This window comes from Pyxicephalus adspersus, chromosome 7 (genome assembly GCF_032062135.1).
Source record: "Pyxicephalus adspersus chromosome 7, UCB_Pads_2.0, whole genome shotgun sequence".
Taxonomy (NCBI): domain Eukaryota; kingdom Metazoa; phylum Chordata; class Amphibia; order Anura; family Pyxicephalidae; genus Pyxicephalus; species Pyxicephalus adspersus.
In genome coordinates, this window is record NC_092864.1 from 64,284,886 (window position 1) to 64,304,995 (window position 20,110).

General features: G+C 36.3%; 1 protein-coding gene across 22 annotated transcripts in view; it reads left to right on the forward strand.

The window, feature by feature from the left end:
* The window catches only part of ABI2 (abl interactor 2), a 43,996-nt gene extending 25,897 nt beyond the window's left edge, over positions 1–18,099 (forward strand). For 6 of the 22 annotated variants that reach the window (XM_072418780.1, XM_072418769.1, XM_072418770.1 and 3 more), the window contains 5 exons: positions 4,310–4,468; positions 7,504–7,608; positions 12,088–12,174; positions 13,429–13,602; positions 13,844–18,099. In XM_072418780.1, the coding sequence (XP_072274881.1) occupies positions 4,310–4,468; positions 7,504–7,608; positions 12,088–12,174; positions 13,429–13,602; positions 13,844–14,019 (701 nt within the window). In that variant the 3' untranslated portion in view covers positions 14,020–18,099. Of the gene's footprint in view, positions 1–1,323; positions 1,507–4,309; positions 4,469–7,503; positions 7,609–12,087; positions 12,175–13,428; positions 13,603–13,843 lie in introns of all 22 variants that reach the window. The other 16 variants (XM_072418775.1, XM_072418776.1, XM_072418782.1 and 13 more) reach the window with 3 other exon arrangements.
* Positions 18,100–20,110: the final 2,011 nt, after the last annotated feature.

The following is a 20,110-nucleotide window of genomic DNA, read 5'->3' on the forward strand; positions in this document are numbered from 1 at the left end:
CTGTCAGATTTTATGTTATGTATGATTTAGGGATGTGCTCCCACTTCTGTTTTAGTGAGACAACTTTCTGCCAGATATGGAAAGGGAAACAATAAACATTGACAAAGGTTCCAGCATTCTATTACTTAAATACTTTTGTGTTATTCTGAGAGGGTTTTCTTTATCTGCCCTGCTGGGACACACAGTTTAACAACGTACCCATAAATAATCCTCATTATTTAGCTGACTATTACCTGAAACTCTGTTTCAAGTTCATTGTCCAATAATCATTTAATTACGCCAAGTAGTTGTCGAGCAATGTAAAATGGTAATTATCATACAGTATTTATATAGCACCAACATATTACTTAGCGTTGTACAATGTCCATAGTCTTGTCACTAGCTGTCCCTCAAAGGGGCTCACTATCTAAAGCCTCTACTATAGTCATATGTCTTTAATACATAGTCCATATTGGGGGAAGCCAATTAACCTTACTGCATGTTTTTGGAATGTGGGAGAAAAATAGAGTACCTGGGGAAAACCCACGCAGACACGGGGAGAACCTGCAATCTCCATGCAGATTATGTCCTGGCCCAGATTTGAACCTGGGACCTACGCTGCAAAAACCAGAGAGCTAACCACTGAACATAGACATGTTAAGTGCTAGTGCGTAAGAAGCTGTGTATGGTAAATTAAATTATTAATTAAGTATACGGGGTAGCCTCTCTCTTATTTCCACTTGTTTATATTTTCTGCAATAACAATTGACCCTTGCCTCTTGTAGGTTTTAGAGTTTCACACTGTGTAGTTGACTGATAAATTATCCAAATTATTGCTAGTGCTAATCCAGTATTTTTGCTAGCCAAATACAATACAACTGTCATGTCCAATGTCATTTTGTATTTTTGCAAAAATCCCAGGAGAGATCTAGTTGATTTAATTCATCACTGACATTATCCAGGCTTTATTTTCCCTTTTTCTGTGTTTACATCCATGCTTATTTACCTTTAGTATTTTTGTTGTGTAGTATATAGTTGTATCCTGCAGAATGGCACTGACCATTTCTTTCATAGATAACACAAGGTAACCATTGCAGGGCAAAAGCTGTGCCTGTTTTAGTAATGACAGTCGGTAGTGCTCACAATTCACTGTATGTTTTCTCAAAGAAAAAGAAAAATGAATCCGTCTTTTCCTTTGCATGAATTCCATCCACTGCTGGCTGTGAATGATGGCAGTACCTAGATCTGTTGACTAAATTCCTAACACTGAGCTTCATGAAAGCATTTCTATTCCCACCTAACATGCTTTCTATATTAACTTCACATCTTCCTCTCTCCACGTAGCCCCTGCTGGCTCAGCTGGCACTCCTCCCATCCCTGTTACCTCCACACCTGCCCCTATCCCTCATGCTCCTGCTGCTGCCCCTCCCTCCTCAACTACCCCAGATGCTGCTGCAGGAGCTCAACCCCCTGCTGATGGTTTCACCTCTCCAACTCCCCCTGCTGTTTCCTCTGCTCCTCCTACAGGTGAGTGTGTGTAACAGTGTGGTGGTGACGTGGAGCTCACATCTAATATCTGTAAATTTCAGTAAAACTAACTTCATGTATCTACATTACTTATAAGGAACCCTGTCACCATCTTCTTAATTGTAACAAAATGCTTCCTAAAAAAATGTGTGAATTTAACATTTTATGCATGTTAAAGCCTCACTTTTTGGACATCCAGAACTCCAGAGCCTTCTCCAGGGTGCCACTATTTGGATGTCAGCAGATATGACCCTATATTTGTATGTCAGCAGTCCCAGCAGACAAAGGAAACGTTTCCTAGGGTGATTAGGAATGCCAGCACAGTATTTGGACATTCCCCCCCAAAAAAAGAGGGCTATAACATGCAAAGTGGGGCTGTGCTAGTATGTTTCTCTTTAGGCATATTGAAACTAAATATATGTAAAAATATATATAAAATATAATATATGTATTTATATATACACAGAGTATGTGAGTAAGCATTTAAAAAAATATTCTTTCGTTTACTATCAAACTTTTAAGATGGTGACAGGGTCTCTTTAAGGTGCCAATGTATTAAAGAATCCTCTTATTTAAAAAAAAAAAATGATCAAACGTTTTAATGTTTACCCAGTATACATATATTGTTATTTTCAGTGCATATAAAGTTATCTGTGTAGGATGTTGTATTCTGTAGTGCCAGTATATCTCCAATTTGTATTTTAGCCAGAACTGTTCAATCTTCTTGATCGATAGTGATGTAGCTTGCAGTGCACATTTTTTTTCTTTGTCAGGACATGGTGGCTCACTGTGGTTTGGTGATTTGAATGAAATGGGGTCATCTCACACTTTGTGTTTTCAGTTTAAATGTTTCTAAGCTCAAGTATGGTTTTAGGAAAACATTTAGTTTGTCAGATTTATGTATATTATTAACCAACTTAGTTACCACAATATATATACTGTCCTAGAGATATATGCTTCTTTTTAGCCATAAAGTGGATATTGTAATATAGTTTTGGTTATAAGTTTCTATACAATTGTTTATGTTTTGTATTTGGGTGTTTTGTACAGTTTGACTAGTATTCCGTGTAATTGTTGGATTTGTATATGATGAACAAATGAAAAAATATAGCATTGCCAAGCCATTGAAAATAAAATCTTTGAAAGATTTATGTAAGGTAGATATATTTTTTAAGCTTTGACTAAAGTAGAGAAGAGAGATTAAATTTTTGCCAGCAATTTCCATTGGGAAGATGTTCCCTCATTTTCTGTCCCTGTGAAGGAAAAGTCATGACCGGGACATAGTATCTGAATGAAAGGTTCTCCTTTCCCCTTCCACGCCACTATAATGTATTTTTTTGGTGTCGCAGGTGGACAGATTTCCAGTCAGTTCCTTTTCTTACAGGAAGTGCAGGGAAATCTACAGCTGGAAACTTGAAGTAGTTACCTAACCCGTCTATGTTCTGTCCAAAAGCAGATTAAAACCAAGCTTCAGCCAAAATGTGTGTTTTTTCTTTTTATGAAACTACGCTTGTGCTAATCTGTTTATATACCTCACGTTTTAAATAACACTATAGGGTATCGTAGAATAGCAGAATCATGAAACAATCCAGTAAGGACATTTTTTTTTTCTTTACGTAGTAAAGCTGCCTTTTTGTTTCTATCAAAAAGTTTTTTCAGGTCCTGTAAACTATCAGGAGTTTTTGCATGAACTGCTGAAGCAGCCACTACAACTTGTCTTGAATCCTTGTTGAAATGCAGTTTACAGGCTTATGCATGCAATATTTCTCTAATCTCTGATAATATGCTGCAGACATTTTACAGTTTTCTGTGCTGCTGTAGCTCACAAGTTCCCAAAACATCAGAAAGCCACCTCTATGTTTTGTATTGGGGTGCTTATCTTTACTTCCTAGGTCTTTTTTTTTTTACTTCTTTCCAAATAGAGTATTTATGTTATTAAGACAATCTTTATTGGTATGCAGTACTACAAATAATATTATTTGAGTAATATTGAAGTGTTTTGCGGTGCTGTTTTGTAGGAATGGTAGAGCAAAAGTTGGTAACATTTCATATATTCTGCCAGCCTATATAAACTTGAGAGCACATTTTTAGCAGATGTTATGGTGGAGTTCCAGGAAAGCAGCTAAATGCATGCTTTAAATGACCAGCTTTATCTTTGAAAGACTTGTGCCTCTGTTATTCTTGGTTAGGTCTTTCTAAAAGTTAGGAAGATGACCCCAGTGAGTCCTAATTCAACTTTGTAGTCCAGAAATCAGGCAGGTAAAACTGGAAACTGTAAAGCTCAACAAAGTAAACAAAGTTTACATTTGCATATAGCTATAATGTCTTCAATCAGTTCCTGAATTTCAGCTACAATGACCTCTATCATTTTGAGATAAGAGGTTGTTTACGTGGCAAATTAAAGGTAATGTAGCAATGGAATAGGAATGTTCCATGTTAGCTATGTTCAACATGAAATTTCTCCATCTTTTTTTCATTGGGTGAACAATACCAATAAAAAAAAAATATGTAAATATATTATGTAATGAATGTAAATCTTGTATTGCAGTATAGGAGATTTTCTGATTTATGTTACTATGATCAATACAACCTGAGATGTCCATTCATAGTGCTGTTTTGGATGTGTGTTTAGAATAGTTTTGTTATGTATGGTATGTATCAATATCTTAACACAATTCCAGTTGTATTGTTTCCTATGGTATCGTGGAAAGATTGAACTACACAAAACTTTTTAAAGCAATTATTTTTACTGAGTTTTATTTCATGTTAGACTCAATTTCTTTGCTACCACTTGTTTCTTTAGGTCACCCAGCTCAGTTCTACAGTATGAACAGACCAGTGTCACGGCACACTCCACCAACAATAGGAGGTTCTCTTCCATATCGACGTCCTCCATCTATGACCTCACAGCCAAACCTTCAAAATCAGATAAACGGAGGGCCCTTTTATAGCCAAAATCCAGGTAAGTGACTGAATGCAACAGATCATGCAAGGGTAAGGGATTGCGAGAAACCAGAGATGCTTCCCTTTTTATGGTACAACATTTATATAGAAATTAAAATAGAATGGTTTACACAATTCTGATTTTACTGCTTTTGCAACGTACTGAGGAGTTATTTACTTGAAGTTGTTCACTGCTTTAATTTTGTTCTGATTGTAGTTACAATTCTGTGGTATTTTGACAAACCAAATTCACATGCCTGTAAATGTGACCTATTCATTCATTCTGGTTGTCATTAAAGAAATCAATGGCAACCAAGTATACTGTAGCAATCTATTCTCAATAGCACTTGAGCTTTTTTGTGCCTTCTCTATTGCCTTTGCTGCATAAGTGGGGTTATTCCAGTGAAATTTGGACTATGGAGTTTTAGATATAATCGAGAAATTATATAAAGGTTTTGTAGGTATAGCCCCGGTATTTTTGGGTAGTTGTATTTTATTTACCACCAGTCTTGGTGTTTACCTTTTTTATTTATGTCCTACAAGCAAATCTGATTTTTGTGATTTTTATTTGACATAATTTATTGCATCTGCAAGTAAGTATCCTGGAGAATCAGACAAAACCAACCTTTTAAATACAAACGTTTTTATATTCTAAAATGTTTTTTTAATGTCTATTTATTGTTATTAACTTAAGGTAGGCAACCATGTCAATAAAAGATTGTTTTAGCTTATGCTAGTTAATAATTTTGTGATCTAATACTTCTTTACAGTGATTAAGCTTTGGCTGATATATATGACCAAAATAAGTTAATATAAAACATCATACAATCCACTACATCTCTGGTAACTTTTTATATGCAACTGGTTGTCAGGCGTTAAATGAATTATATAATGTTTTATTCAATTAGTGTTATAGGGGTTTTGCACAATAAAAATAGTGGACATTGCAAACATTTCTTCAAGAAAACGTCTGAAACTTCTTTAATTGTAAAAATGATAAAATTAAGTTGAGATAAAAGATAAAGTTAAAGTGCTGATGGTAACTTTAGTTTTGAAAAATTGTCAGTGGAAGTCTGTTTGACTCCACTGACCAGTCACCGTCAATTGAAGCTGTATGTAACGTGTATTCTTATCAGAATAGGTTGGTACAATATATTATTTGTAGGTTCATTATATTTACATTGTATTTGGATATGGTTTGCATGCATGTTTACACTTCATACTTGCATTCTTTTCCTGGCTAGATCTTTGTGTTCTGCATGGCAGCCAAATCAGTTTGCTTTGTTTCTTTACACACTTCCCAACGTTGCATCTAATTTCTGCTCTTCTTTATTAGATAGATTTGTCCATTTTGTATTTTTCCTGCATTTTATATTTATTCAGAATATTGAAACCTTCTATTACTTTAAATCATCTTGACTATTTTGGAGTTGTATGTATTATACAATGATGTATTCATTGGATGAAAAAGCACCATGTATAGTTGTGCTGTACACATTGATACCCCCGCCTGGAAGGCGGATGGCTTTCATTGGGAATGTGTACTTTGCTTACACAAAAACTGCATCTCCCAGGTTGGAGCATGCGACCATCTAGACTAAGCCCATTTTGTTCTCTCTGTCTGTGTGTGTATGCCATTAACAATACTAGAGGAGGTTTTTCAACCCTTTTACCATGTTAGTTGCTTTGAAAGAAGGGGAGTTTGTATTAGTTCCCAATAGTTAGTGTTACTTAGAAGTACCAGGGATACAGTGCACATCCTGCCTCTTGCTGCCTCCTCACCTTTCTGTCCTGTCAAAATAATAGCCAAGACTTGTTTACCGATACAGCAGGGGCTTCAACTGTCCTAAATGGAGCTTGCAAATAATGTTTATAAATGGTATGTGTTTTCTTCGTTTCATAATTATGATGATTAAAGGGAGTGACCCTTTGATCCTCATATGATGTCTGGTAAAGTAACCCTACAAGTTGGCACACATTTTGTTAAAAAAAATGTTAATATATAAAAAATAATATATATATATTTGGACTATATTTATATTGTTTTTTATTTTTTTTGTACAAGCATCCACACAATTTCAAGACACCTACTCCAGACTAACCAGTTTTACCTTTCCTGTTACCATGTGGTGCCATATTTACCCTATGTGAAGCTATTTTTCCCAGACCACTGTCAGTATAATAAATGTCCTCACTAACCGCATGCCAAGCACTGCACCCCTTTCCCTTCTTCATTCACCGTTGCTTTGTTGGTCTGCCGCCACACTTGCCGGTCACTATAGACATAATGGAAGCGCACTTAGGCATACCAGACAGACAGATACACTGAACTATATTTCAAGACTTCTTACAGCAAAGCCTACAGTAATGTGGCTCACCAAAAGATAGCATTTTATGTGGTTTATATATTTCAATCAGAAAAACACCAGCAATGTTATAAACAAGTAAGAGGGACAATATATTTAAATATAGAGAATGATGAGGATTCTTTATTTTGCTGCAGGGCTGGTCCTTTTATGATAAAAAAAGAAATTACAACATAAATGCCTTCCTTTTATCATAAGCTGTAGGTTTGAAATGGGATCCGGCTGCTTGTTATCCATAACTACACTCACTGCATACTCACAAGGCTGCACTTTCAGCCACATCAAAGCTAATTATTACCTTGCTCACATTGCTATAGACTTTGCTACTAATTGATGGGCTTGATGCACTGATGTGTAATTCTCAGTTCCAGATTTAAAAAAAAAAATGAAAGAAAATGGCCATAATTTTCATTTGCTTGCCCTTGAAGTCTCGCTAACTAAATTTTTAAGACCAGACACGCTGCTGTGTTGTGATTATTTAGTACTACGCACTTCAGTGAATCAGTCTCACCTTTGCCAAAACATTTGAACACTTAACAATTCCCTTTTTGTTTCTTGCTTTCCTGCATTTTAGGACCTCCATCCGCCACATATCTGTCTGGCTTCTTAATTCTTACTCTACATTTGTTTACCCCTCTATAGCTCTCTCTTAATTCTCTAATATTACTCTTAACTTTCTGGCTCACAGATAGACCACCTGTTCTTTTCTGTGGAATGCTTGTCAGACTGGTAAACAAAAGGGACATGAAGCAGCCAGCAATTGCAAGAAATGTGAGGGTGAAAAAAGTGCTAGGTCAGTACACTTTATTGAGCAGTCATATCAAATTAAAGTGTAATAGTGCTAAGAATAAATTCTCAACAGTCACACATTTAATGTAACTGCTTTATGTTTTCATGAGCACAAAAGGTTATAGATGAATAAAATCACCAAATGCTGATGCTGCAAGTCAAACACATGACGCAGGAAATGTGATACTGAATATCAATGTGCAGACACTCATTAAATTGCTCTGCACACAGAAACCAAATTGCCCAGGAGTGCCAGCTTCTTCTGCGAAAATAGCATATTGACATTCACAAGGCTGTTTGCCATAATTAAATGCATTACAAAACCTGCTAACATCAGCTATGGTGGTTTTTAACATTTGAGTCTGGTTTTGAGCCTCTTTTGAAGTATAATAATATGTTAAGGCTGCTGATGTCATGCAACTATTGAACAATGTTTTACTCTGAATAATGTGAATGGTGAGGCTTGAAAAAGACATTTTGTACAGTAGTAATAAGCAATCACGCTGATCCACTATTTTGAGGAATTGGAATGCATTATGATAGAACCCTTTCTTCACCATCAAGACATGTTTAAAAATGGTATCTAGCTAAACAGGTACAGCTGGAGTACATATGCATAATGTATGTATCCTGTCCTTTTTTATTTGGCTGCAAAGCATGGGAGAGGGGTGACCACAATGTGATTATTACTAGATCCTGCCTTTTCTTTGGTTTACTAGTAAACATCACCACATTTGTAAAAGTTCCCCTGACCAGCTCACAGGGTGAGTTCTCTATACATTCACAATAAGTCTGATGTGAACTTCGGGCTGGTATATGAAACTGACATAACCATTCCTAAATGAAATATGGTTGCATAAAGAAATATATACCTGGAATAGTAGTGCTTGCAGTGTTTAACCCAGAAATCTTTTTAAGCTGGGTGGAAGAAATTGTAGACAGGTGGTGCTAAGTTTTAAGGTGATTAGGTTAACCACAGGGTGTGGCCAGGATCTGATGTGCTTTGAAGAAGCTCCTCTGATCCTGTATGGTTATCCTGTCTCTCCTCCTATTTTATCAGCTTTTTTTACTACACAAACCTGTTTTTGAGCACCAGGTTAGTGATGGTGTGACTGCTATGCCAGCTAAGAGGCCCATTCTGTTCAGACCATTCTGCTGTTGCCACTCAGACAGCCACGTGGTATACTCCTTGTACAGAATATCCCTCCTCAGATAATGTTAAGGCACTACAGGCTCCCGAAGCTCTGGACCCTTTCTTTAGAGCCATGATAATGGCAACCATAGAGTGTGAAATATGATTAAGATGCTTGCAAAGATTGCTTGGCCGTTGAATACAGCCTCATTAGGCAGAATCAAGACAAAACTCGTGCTCAATTTACTACAATGGAATCCTGGTCTCCTCGCCTGAGGATTCTGCTAAAAGTGTCTAAAATATGGTTGTTGAATTGCAGTGCACAATTAAGCTCCTGACAACCTGTCCCTAAAATGCAAACATTGCTTGTACCACAACAGTGTTAGGGTTGTGAGTCTACCTGAAGATGCTGAGGGAGCTCAGGGCGCTCATCCCAAAGCATTTGCGAATCAACTCTTTGAAACCCAGTTTAGCATGTAAATTCTTAGCATGGTAGGATAACATAATGCAAACATTATTCTTTTCTGAACCAGCTGTTGAAAAACAAGCTCTTGATTTTTGTAAGCTTGTTTGAAAACTCAGTGAACAAAAGCAACTTGTGCCATCACGTAGTCAGATTGCATTGAGAACAATAAGCGTTCTTTGTGAAAAAAGCAGGTACTAAGTAATTGCCAGGTTGGCACAAAAAATACCCTTACAAAGGGGGCCCTAGCTTGGTATAAGCATTGTAAACAGCTGACTCGCTCCTCCCTTCTAACTCCTACATTGTCTTCATGCCCTGAGCCTTCCGGGTCTGCCATCTTGGCAGCATGGCATTGGTGCTCCTGTTGAAGAGACTGAGAGTTTTCAGAAGAAACTTGTCCATCTCTGAGGCTTGAAGGGAGTTCAGCATCAGTGGAAAGTAGGAGACCTGTCAGGAAGTAATGTTAATGTTAAACAAGGTCTAAGTATAGATAGAACTTCTGTCGACACAATTACCCCATCAGGTGCCAGAAGTTCAAATATAGCTTATGTGGATGATACTACACTCTTTCTGCAAGAAACATTATTAGTCCTAAATTATTTTGGAAATAACTTTAGTCTTCGGTTAAGATCAACCAAGCTAAATTTAAAATATTGTACCTAGATGGCCAATCATCTTGTCTTTTCTTCTTTCATTTTATTTTGTGCAACAAATCTCTAGACTCCATTATCTTAGTCTGGAAATTAGACTCCGGAACTACATTCTTGATTTCATACCCTCAAACGTTAATCTGCTGCTTGGTCCTAGTCTTGTTGCATCAAAAAAAATTCTACCTCTTTCCCCTACAGGCAAGATAATCCTCAATAAAACAAGTTTGGTCCCTCTGATATTATTAATAAAAAAATTAATTTAGCGCCAACATATTTTGCAGTGCTGTACATTAAATAGGGGTTGTAAATGACAGGCAGATACAGACAGTGACACAGGAGGAGGAGAGGACCCTGCCCCGAAGAGCTTACAGTCTGTTATTGTAGATATTTCAGAATTCATCTGTCTGGATTCCTAGAGATAATTTTAAATTGATATATCAATAACCATTTGTGAATTGGAGCCACCCCAAGATTACATCTTAGGGTCTTGGAACTTTCATAGTTACAGCATTGATTGGAACTTTGATGGTTACAGCATTGATTATCTTCTCTGAATTTCTAAAATTACTTACTAGCGGGGAAATTAGTCTTTGTTCTCAGTTTGTGGTAACTCTTTAAGCTTCAGTAGTTGGTTCTTATGAAGCATTAATACAATTACCCTTTGGAGATCCTAGGGCACCATGTCCCCTCATAATACAAAGTGTCATCAAGGCATGGCAGAGAGTCCAGCAGTTGGGATCTGACATGTTGGCATTTTCCTCTTGCGTCCCTGTCAGCTAGAAATGGGCAAAGTAGAATTTATTTTACGCCAGCCAAACTTGCTAGAATTTTCCCATTTAGCTGATTGGGTTTAGCTGATGTTGACGATGGGAACTTCAGCTTGGTTTTCTCCATATTTTTTGTTCTTTACCTGTGATTGTTTATTTTTGTCTGGTGAGAGGTTGTTATTCTATTCTCCCAACTTGCCTCCATTCATCTTCTTTCTACCATTTTTACTTGTTTGCTGAGCTTGGTTGAATTTCTGATACTAAATATAGCTATTGCAATTTTTCTGAGCCTCCTCTTTTTTTATGCTACAAAAGCATAGAATTTTGAATTGGAAAAAAAATCTGCCTTGCCCACCTGGCAGCCTAGAAAGCTTTATTTAACATATCGCTGCATTTGTATAAATCCACCAATTCTAACAAGGAACAGTTTGCCAAATTGGCTTGGTCACCAGTTTTACTGATTATTGGGCCTCTCTATTTTATACCTCCTCAAAATGAGTCTTTATAATGTCTTATCGATTTCATATTTCTGGTCAGATTTCTGTTGGAATTTCCAGGGGTGCTGGGAATATCGAAAGGTCTAATTGTATTGTCATTATTACTATTATTGTTCTTGTCATCTCTGCACTTCTTGTAGTCATGTTCTATTATGTCATGATTTATGGGTTTGTCTGTTTGCAGTCTGTTCCACAGATGATGGGGTTGTGAGTGTTGTTTTTTTGTTTAGTTTTTTTTTTTATTGTAAATAAACAATACCATAATGAACGCTATAGAATACAAAACTAATAGTACAGGACATTGTACTTTTTACTTTTAGTCTTTTATTTGGCAGATATATCAGCTCTTGTTTAGGTCCATGTTCAGCATGTCCAGCCCGACAGTAAAGTATTCCAAAATGTCAGGTTATCTTGAGGGCAGGTTGTACATAGTGGACATTTCAGAATGTTTGAGTGAATCCTGTTTGTTGTTTTTCAGCATGCCAGTAATGTATGAAGACCATGTTGAGCCTGGATGCTGGATGAATAAAATTAGCACTACATGGTTTATGGATTACAAGTTATCTCCTTGCTAGTTTCTGCCCATGTGATCTTTTTGTGGGGCCATTTTTCACTTGTGCTGTATGTTTACTGATTATTCCTGTCACCTTCCATTTACTAAGCAATATGTAAATACATGGAGTAAGTTAGTAGATACCTAAAAAGATTAGGTCAGATGAATATAAAAAATAGGTTTACACATTGTGTAATTTTTTTTTTCTTTACAAACTTTATAGTAAACTTTACAAACTTTATAGTAAAATTCAGATACCTATAAATATATAAACTATGACTATAATAGTTTTCTTGCAGACCAGATAATGCAATTCCAATACCCGGATGTTTTTTTTTAAATCATTTTAAGTGCATGTTGTAACTTTGTGATAAGCAAACCTCTTTACACTGCATGCTAATGATATCTCCTTTTCTCACAGTATCGCATGCTCCTCCACCCCCTTCTATACTACAGGTAACTCCACAGTTACCTCTGATGGGTTTTGTCGCAAGAGTTCAAGAGAACAGTAAGTTTGTGTGATTCTACCTGCACAACTAATAGAAAAATATAGTTAATCAGACAGATTTGTTATTTTATCAAAAGGAAATTCCGTGTTTGTTGTGGCAAGATTGTACAAGTATGTTCCTCAGCAGTCAAAATGTACTTTTTGCTGCATTTATACACTAATTGGCCAAGGAGGGATCCCTTTATTATCATGCATTAAAACATTTAATGCAAATGTATACATATATATATGTATACACCATTTATTGCACATGTAATGTACATGGCAGCTTACTGGTACCTCTATATAGCGTGGCTTTTTTCTCATTTCAGGCTTAGAAAATTCTCAGCAAGTACAGAAGGTATCTGCTGATCTTGCTAGAAATGCCCCTGTTGCTTTCTATGAACTTGAAAGAAAGCACAAAGAACTCCATCAATCACCAATGCAATGGAGATTAACAAAGGCAGGCCTGTTTGAAGTCCAACCTATGTGATATCCATTGCTGCCCCCATAGATACAGTGAAGCACTTGGTGTAGTCATGAAGGACAGGAAGGATGTCCTATGCAGGAACACCAGGTGAAAATAAAGGGAAAATTCTAAAGAAAGAAAAGTACTGCAACCACATCATCCAATGATTTGTAAGCTGCAATATATTATATTTTTGTTTCTGGGTTTAGATGTGCATTTGTTGTCGCTGTATGATAATTTACCACTGTAGAAAGGTATGGTGTTTGTAATATTTAACTTAATAATAAAATATAAAAACGTTGTGTTTATCATTTATATTATTACTCTGAAGCACAAAAATTAAGCTGTCGCAAAGAGTGAACAGTCAGATTCTTAGGCTATGTACACACATCTGATGATTCTTGTCCGATCATCGCTTCAGGGCTGGCATCGGACAATCCGGCATGTGTACGGCGCTTGGCCGACGTTGTTCATGGATCCGTCCTGGGGGATCCATGAACGACTGTAATAAAAGTGGGAGAGAGCACAGCTGGGTGCTGCTCCTTTGTTCTCCCCCTCCATTCTCCATAGAGCAGAGCGGCGCTGTATATACAACTCATTCATGCATTCTTAGTAATTTTTCACAATCCTTTCCAATGACAATTATTGAGTGTGTGCACAGAGCCCTAATTTTCTATTCTTTCATCTTTAAGATGAAACCTGATAGATCACTATGTTTAGCAGCCATACTTTTCTTTCGTTTTTTCCTTCACTTCATTAATACTATTGAGTCGCTCAATCTATACCTTTTTGTTTTGTGTTTTAAGTTTCAGAAACTCCCCCTCCACCACCCCCTGCAGAAGAACCAGTATTTGATGAATCGCCTCCGCCACCCCCACCTCCTGAAGATTATGAAGAGGAGGAAGCTGCGGTAGTAGAGTACAGTGACCCATATGCAGAGGAAGATCCTCCTTGGGCACCTAGAAACTATTTAGAAAAAGGTAACGGTGTAACCTCCTCATCCTTGCAGCTATCTCTACTACACTGGAAGCAAGTGATGTGTGAAATGTTGTGTGTTCCATTCATTCTGTTTTTTATTCCATCATTTTCAAATTATGCAACATTTATAATGCATTTTTGCTGTTGCAAATTTGGGTTTTCAATTTCCAAATGTTACAAACTGTTTTTTTTATATGATTTATTTATGACATGCTCTTTACACTTATTTTTTTCCCCCTCCAGTTGTGGCAATTTATGATTATACAAAGGACAAAGAAGATGAGTTGTCCTTTCAAGAAGGAGCCATTATATATGTCATTAAGAAGAATGATGATGGCTGGTACGAGGGTGTCATGAATGGCGTGACGGGTCTTTTCCCAGGCAACTACGTGGAGTCAATCATGCACTATTCTGAGTGATGACAGGACCCTGCAACAATCCCTTCTCTCACTAGAACCATTGGGGCTTCCCAGATTTACATGAGCCCCTGGGGGGCCACATTTATAAACTGAAGGAGATCATTGTCATTTGAACCATTTAAAATTTGTTCATTTTTTTTTTGTTAATTATTAAAAGAAATGGTGATTATAAGTTGTTTGAACAAAAAGTGATCTTCCTGCTGCTAAAGAGCAGTTTTGGGTTTTTAAATTTGTAGGTTGGACTCACAATGTCTTAAATCTACAAAGAGTATATGACATTACATTTATGAGCCCTACTTCACCCTTATCCTTGTCTACCTGATGGCCACAAGTATCTGACTAGCCTAAAAGTATTTGATTTGTACCAGTTTCTTCCTGTGTCACCTATGTAATGAGTTCATCCTTCTTGCAGTTTGCCAGGTCTTGTAAACTGTTCTACTGCTGCACTAGAAGCAGATTGATGCTAGCCGATAATAAACCTTAGCTGAAGATGGATCTTCTTTATCCGTTCATTCTGAAGATTGAGGTCTGTTTTGTTTACTGTGTAAAGCACCAAAGAAAACTTTTTAAGAAGAAACACAGAGAAACTGTCAAGAACATCCATACAGGAAAAATATGCATAGCTATAGTAGTGTAGAAATATAATAAAGAAAAAGATAATGCTCTTATTGCAAGTGTACCAAACAGCCTTCAGTGTTCAATGCAACCGTTAAAAATGCTTAGTCTACAATTTGTTAAACCCCAAAGACTATAGCCATTTAAAATACTGACAGTCTTAATTTGAGCAAGGATTTTTCCATTTTTATTTGTGAAATCTAACTTTTTCTTTATATGCTAATAAACAGTTCAGTATGTTAATGAATGGACACATGAGCAAACTTTTAAAATGCAACATGAGTGTTTTATTCCAGCAACCAATAAACCTGAATATCCTATAGTAATGACCAATAAGACTTATCTTTGGAAGAAGACTACCACTGAATAGGTTTCACTGTGTGTCAAGCCATTTTGTGGCACCAGGGGTGTGTCAGAGACAATCAAAAAGATGTGGCCACGTAAGCTGGTGACTTAACATTGTCACTTTGTACATCTTGCTAGTGGTTTGCAGTCTAGCGGTGAACTCAGGAACTGTTTGTTTATCCTTCCCTGAAGTGACAATAATAGCACATAGTTATGCTGACTTGGTATTATTCATTGTACTGCATTACCTGTGGCGAGAGACATCTTTTTGTTGCTTTTATAAACGCTTACTGTTATGAAAAAAATGGTTTCTTGCAAACCAAATGTATATAATGTGATTTCCCTTACAATAAATCTATCCAAGTCATAAAATCTCTAGATAACTGGATTAATTCTACTTGATTCTATCTGTTGGTATGACAGAGCATTGCTAGTTATAGGAAATTAAGAAGATTGAAGACCATCTTGATGGTAGAACACTTAAAACAGAAAATGTTGTTAAATGTCCGGATTTCCTTGTTTGTGTCCAAACATTACATTCATTTGTGATCGAGGGGCAGCATACTGCAACTATGTCTAAAATATTATTAAAATTGTTCAGAATTATTGGGAACTATAATCTAAACTTATAATTGCTATATTACTGCTCCATAGTCCTTCCAAAATTCTTCATAAAGATGTACTAGTCAAACGATTCAAAAATATTTTTGTTTCAAAGATGTTCCAAAAATATTTTTTTTTCAAAGAAAGCTTTTTTTTTCTGTTAACTCTGCACAGAAAATATTTATGAAGTGCTATTTAAATGTCCCCTTTGTTCACATGTTGAATTCTTTAGTCATGTTTAGTCCTAAAGAGTTTTATGTATAATCAAAGCGTTAAAATAATATATAAAAAAAAGCCGAAATGGAGATATAAAAAAAAAAAAAGGTAGGGGAGGGGGAGAAACGAACAATAATAATAAATCAGCCCAACATTATTACACAAAATATTCATTTCCACATATAGTAATCATGAAGCAACCTTAAAAAAAATAGACTACAATGAATATTAGAACTGGGGGATGAGTAAAGGGTAAAGGATTGCAAGTTCAGCTCAAATAGGCTTAAATTCCTTGGTATGATTTAAAATAATCCCTAGCATCCCAAGACATTAGATTGGTATAATCCAGTTTCCTTCCCAAGCTATTTGTGTTTTCATAGATTTAATGTTAATAACTTAACTTGGCCATTCCGGCATGGAGGGTATAGTTGTGGTGCCTCAATAGCAGGCAAAATGTCCTGCAACAGTAAGAACCCTTTTTTAATACGTTTATAATATCCCCATAACATGGCTAATAGTAATAGGCTAAGAGTAATAGTAGGGGGTGGATAGATATCACTATCCATAATTCGGTTATAAAGGCAAAAGATCCTATGCCAAAAAGACCAAACTGGAGTGCAGGAACGCCAAGTATAGAGCATAGATCCCTGAGGGTGGGCACTTCTCCAACAGCTGGGGGGAGCATGTTGAATCAAATCTAGTAATGTCCATCGGTTATCTATGCCATCTATATGTCATTCCTAAGAGATCCCCAATTCTCTCTCCCAGTTGCAGATAAAATGCGATTGGCCTGGTCTCAATTCATTCAACAAAATATTATGGAAGACACCTCACGTGTCACCCTCTCAGTTTGTTAGAGAAGTTGTTCAGATTGAGTGGAATGTCTATGAAGACTTTGAGACAGGATATAAGGATAAGATCTGAATGTAAGTTTTTAATTGATAACACCCCAAACAAGATGATCCTCCCAGATCTTGGGTGATATTTAAATCATAGTGGTGGCAAAGTTCCTCATCATAAAATTTGGCCTATTCTTGTTGATGTTCCAGGATAAAAATCTAGAATGTGTTAGAGTTGGGGTGAACTCTGTATTCCGGAATAAAGGGGGTCATTGGGCCTGGCCTAGAAGATAATAGTCACTGTTTTAAAAATGTGTTTCCCATGATAGAGTGTTAAAGACCATGGGGAAAGTAATGGATAATAGAACTCTGGAGCTGAGAATGAATCCATGGGGCCGAGGATAGACTAAAGAGTTTTAAAATATATAAAAATTAAGAATTCTAATTTCCAAAATGTTTGGAATCTCCCTCCCCACCATAACATACCTTGTTTTGGACATATTCTATTATCAAGTTGTACCAGGTATTCTTTGACTTGTGGAGAATTAGCGAACCGTTTCTTGCTAGCCCTTATAGTCTTACTTTAATATAATTATCTCCGATTACCTCTAAGAAGCACAGGCAGATCAAATCGAAAAGCAGATAATTACTTTAAAGTGAATTGCTGCAGCACAAATTTATTTGTAAAGGAAGAACAGGTTATATACCGACACAGTACCAGAAGCTTTACAGATGTCCTCTATAATAAATCTCACTCATTGCCAGATCCTAGTAAGTTTTACCTAAATTATATTTGTGGTTTTCAGTAATTTAAGTTGAGATGCAGATCATGTATTACCAATGAAGTTATTTCATTCTTAATAATCCTGAAGGAGATGTACCTGTTTGCTGCTGTAATACAAAGACCAAGAATTGCTTGTATTGTGCAAAGGATTGAAATAATAATGACATGCATTGAAGATTAATGTTCATATGTATGGCTTACATTGTCACATTTTATCATTCATTGTGTTTTTTTTCTCAATAGAATCTCAGTTTACACCTTGTAAGGAATAATGTTTATATATTTATTTATTTATATATTATTTGAAAACCATGGATCAGAGATTGTATCAAAACTATTGTTTAATTTGCTTCCTGTAACCAAATGAAATGGTATTATGCAGATCTATAGACTTATAGATCTGATGTAATTTTTCAGTATTTATTGTTAAATGTTAAAACATTTTGGGTCCATCATATGGGTTGAGGTGTGCTGCATTAGGACAGCTTATACATTGAAATGAATAGTAAAGTGGAGGTGCTTCCCAATGTAACACTGTTGGGATGCCATTCAAATACCACCTCAACAATTGCACCAGGATGACAGGTTATAGTACCATGTGTTACCATATGTGAATTTGATAAGAACGGAGTAACCTTTTAGATCTGTTACTATAATCTATAAAGGTTTACTATTTTAGCTATTTTGTTTCATTTATTACAGCTTTATTACAGACCTTTTCAGATATCTGAAACTAAAAACTAATAAAGTTATCAATTTCATGGCTGCTACAATTGTATTAAGAGTCCTTGACAGTCACTGACATGATAAATAACATATACCTATGGTATGCAGGTAAACACATGGAACTGTGATAAAAGAAAAGGTCTCTTGTGAATTATTATGAAGTATGAGTTTGCACTTCCCTGAACCACTGAGCATTTTAAAAGGACCCTGCACACATTACATACAGATGTAATTGTAAGAAATACTTACTTGTCACTTGATTATTCTTTCTGATACACTGGGTTGCAAAGAGTCATCAGTATATCTGCAATGTCTCCGGGATAATTTCTTTACCGCTGGATTCAGGGTATATGGAGCTGAAGATACAATTTTATACTGATCTTTAGAATGTCAGAATATCTTAGGAAGTTTGAGTGCTATAGACAAGCTTTGTTTTTTATTGACAGTCTGTTTTGATTGCTTTTTAATCACATTGCTGTATCTAGCTAATGAAGGCCTCCTCTCTTGTGTTGTGCAGGTGAGGGATTTGGATATGATGTTCAGGTATGAAGTACATTTTATGGATTACTTCTTAGTAATTTATCTTTTGCCATGGAGGTTGCAGGTGTCAGAAGCACAAACTGCCTGGAAGTTTGCTGATGGTATTGTAGTGTAGCAGCAACACATGTTTAGGGACCTTAAATATGTACTTTTTAAAGAATATTGGAAAAACAAGTTATATTGAAAATCATTTTAGGAGGAAAGGGTTAGCAGTAGCAGTTTGTAATAAAAATGGTGTGGCATATATTTATCTTCTTTTACAGAATTTTATCATTTTTTTAATCAATTTTTCATGGTTTGATATGAATTCACTTTTTTTATGTGCAGATCAGTAGATTAGTGAAATACAGATGAATATTTTATACTGTAATTCTACCGAAATGTAATATCAAATTATTTTCTGACCCTGATTGCAGAAGCTACAAGCATGCTGATGTATAGTTTGGATTTGTCCATGGCCTTATCAGCTTCTAAGTCACTCAAGTCATTGGCTGATAAGTTTACCCATCAAAAGTCACAATCTACTGCTATTACCTTCAAATTAAGATTGATGAGCCTCTATTTTATCAGTATTGTTTACTTTTAAAGCCCCTTGCAGACTCTTTTCCAACTCTGTCTATACAGATGCTTGAAACTTCCTAAAAAGCTATTTGCTTCCCACAAATGCCTAATAGATTTCTACCTGCTTGGGAAGGATTTTGTTAAAAGGTGATTTTGGTGGAAGGCCGGGCTTTAAGTACCCAACTGATAAGAGGTTGGAAGCCCTTTTTAGAGCTGTGTTCTCTTTAGCAGGTCTGGTCCTCTCTTGAGTGGTCAAAATACCCCAAAAGAGAACCAACCACTACTGTAGTTGATTGAGTTACATGCATAGACTACTTGGGCTAAAGTGCTGGAATGTGGAACCCCCATCTTCATAATACTAATGTCAAGGACGCTTGTTACTTCTGTTAAGAGCAACCATCTGCCAACAGAAGAATCCTAAGATACAGTCTGTGAAGTCTTTTCCCTATCATTTCTCCAATCCTTCAACCTACCTGTCAAAGACCCCAAAATTCTACCAGTCTACTGCAAATATATGGAACTCAGTCTGCTAAATCCTCGGTCTTTCCTCTTCATGAAGGTGAGAAACCACTTTCCAGTATGTTAGGTAATCTTTGTGAACACTTGGACAGCTTGTATTTCACACACCTAAAGCTGAACCAAACTAAAAATAAAAAATTACACTTACCTTTAATCCCACAGATCCCTCAATGGCGGTGGTCCTTCCCACTAACTGGTCCCGCGCTATCCTGGAATTCCTCTTTGGCACAGAGGAAGCACCCGGGTGCCGCCATCTTCTGTCTTCTTGCTACGTGATGTAGCCACTGTTAAGGGGGTGAGGGGGAGGTTAAAGAGAGAGTAAAGTAAAAATATTGAGTTTAGG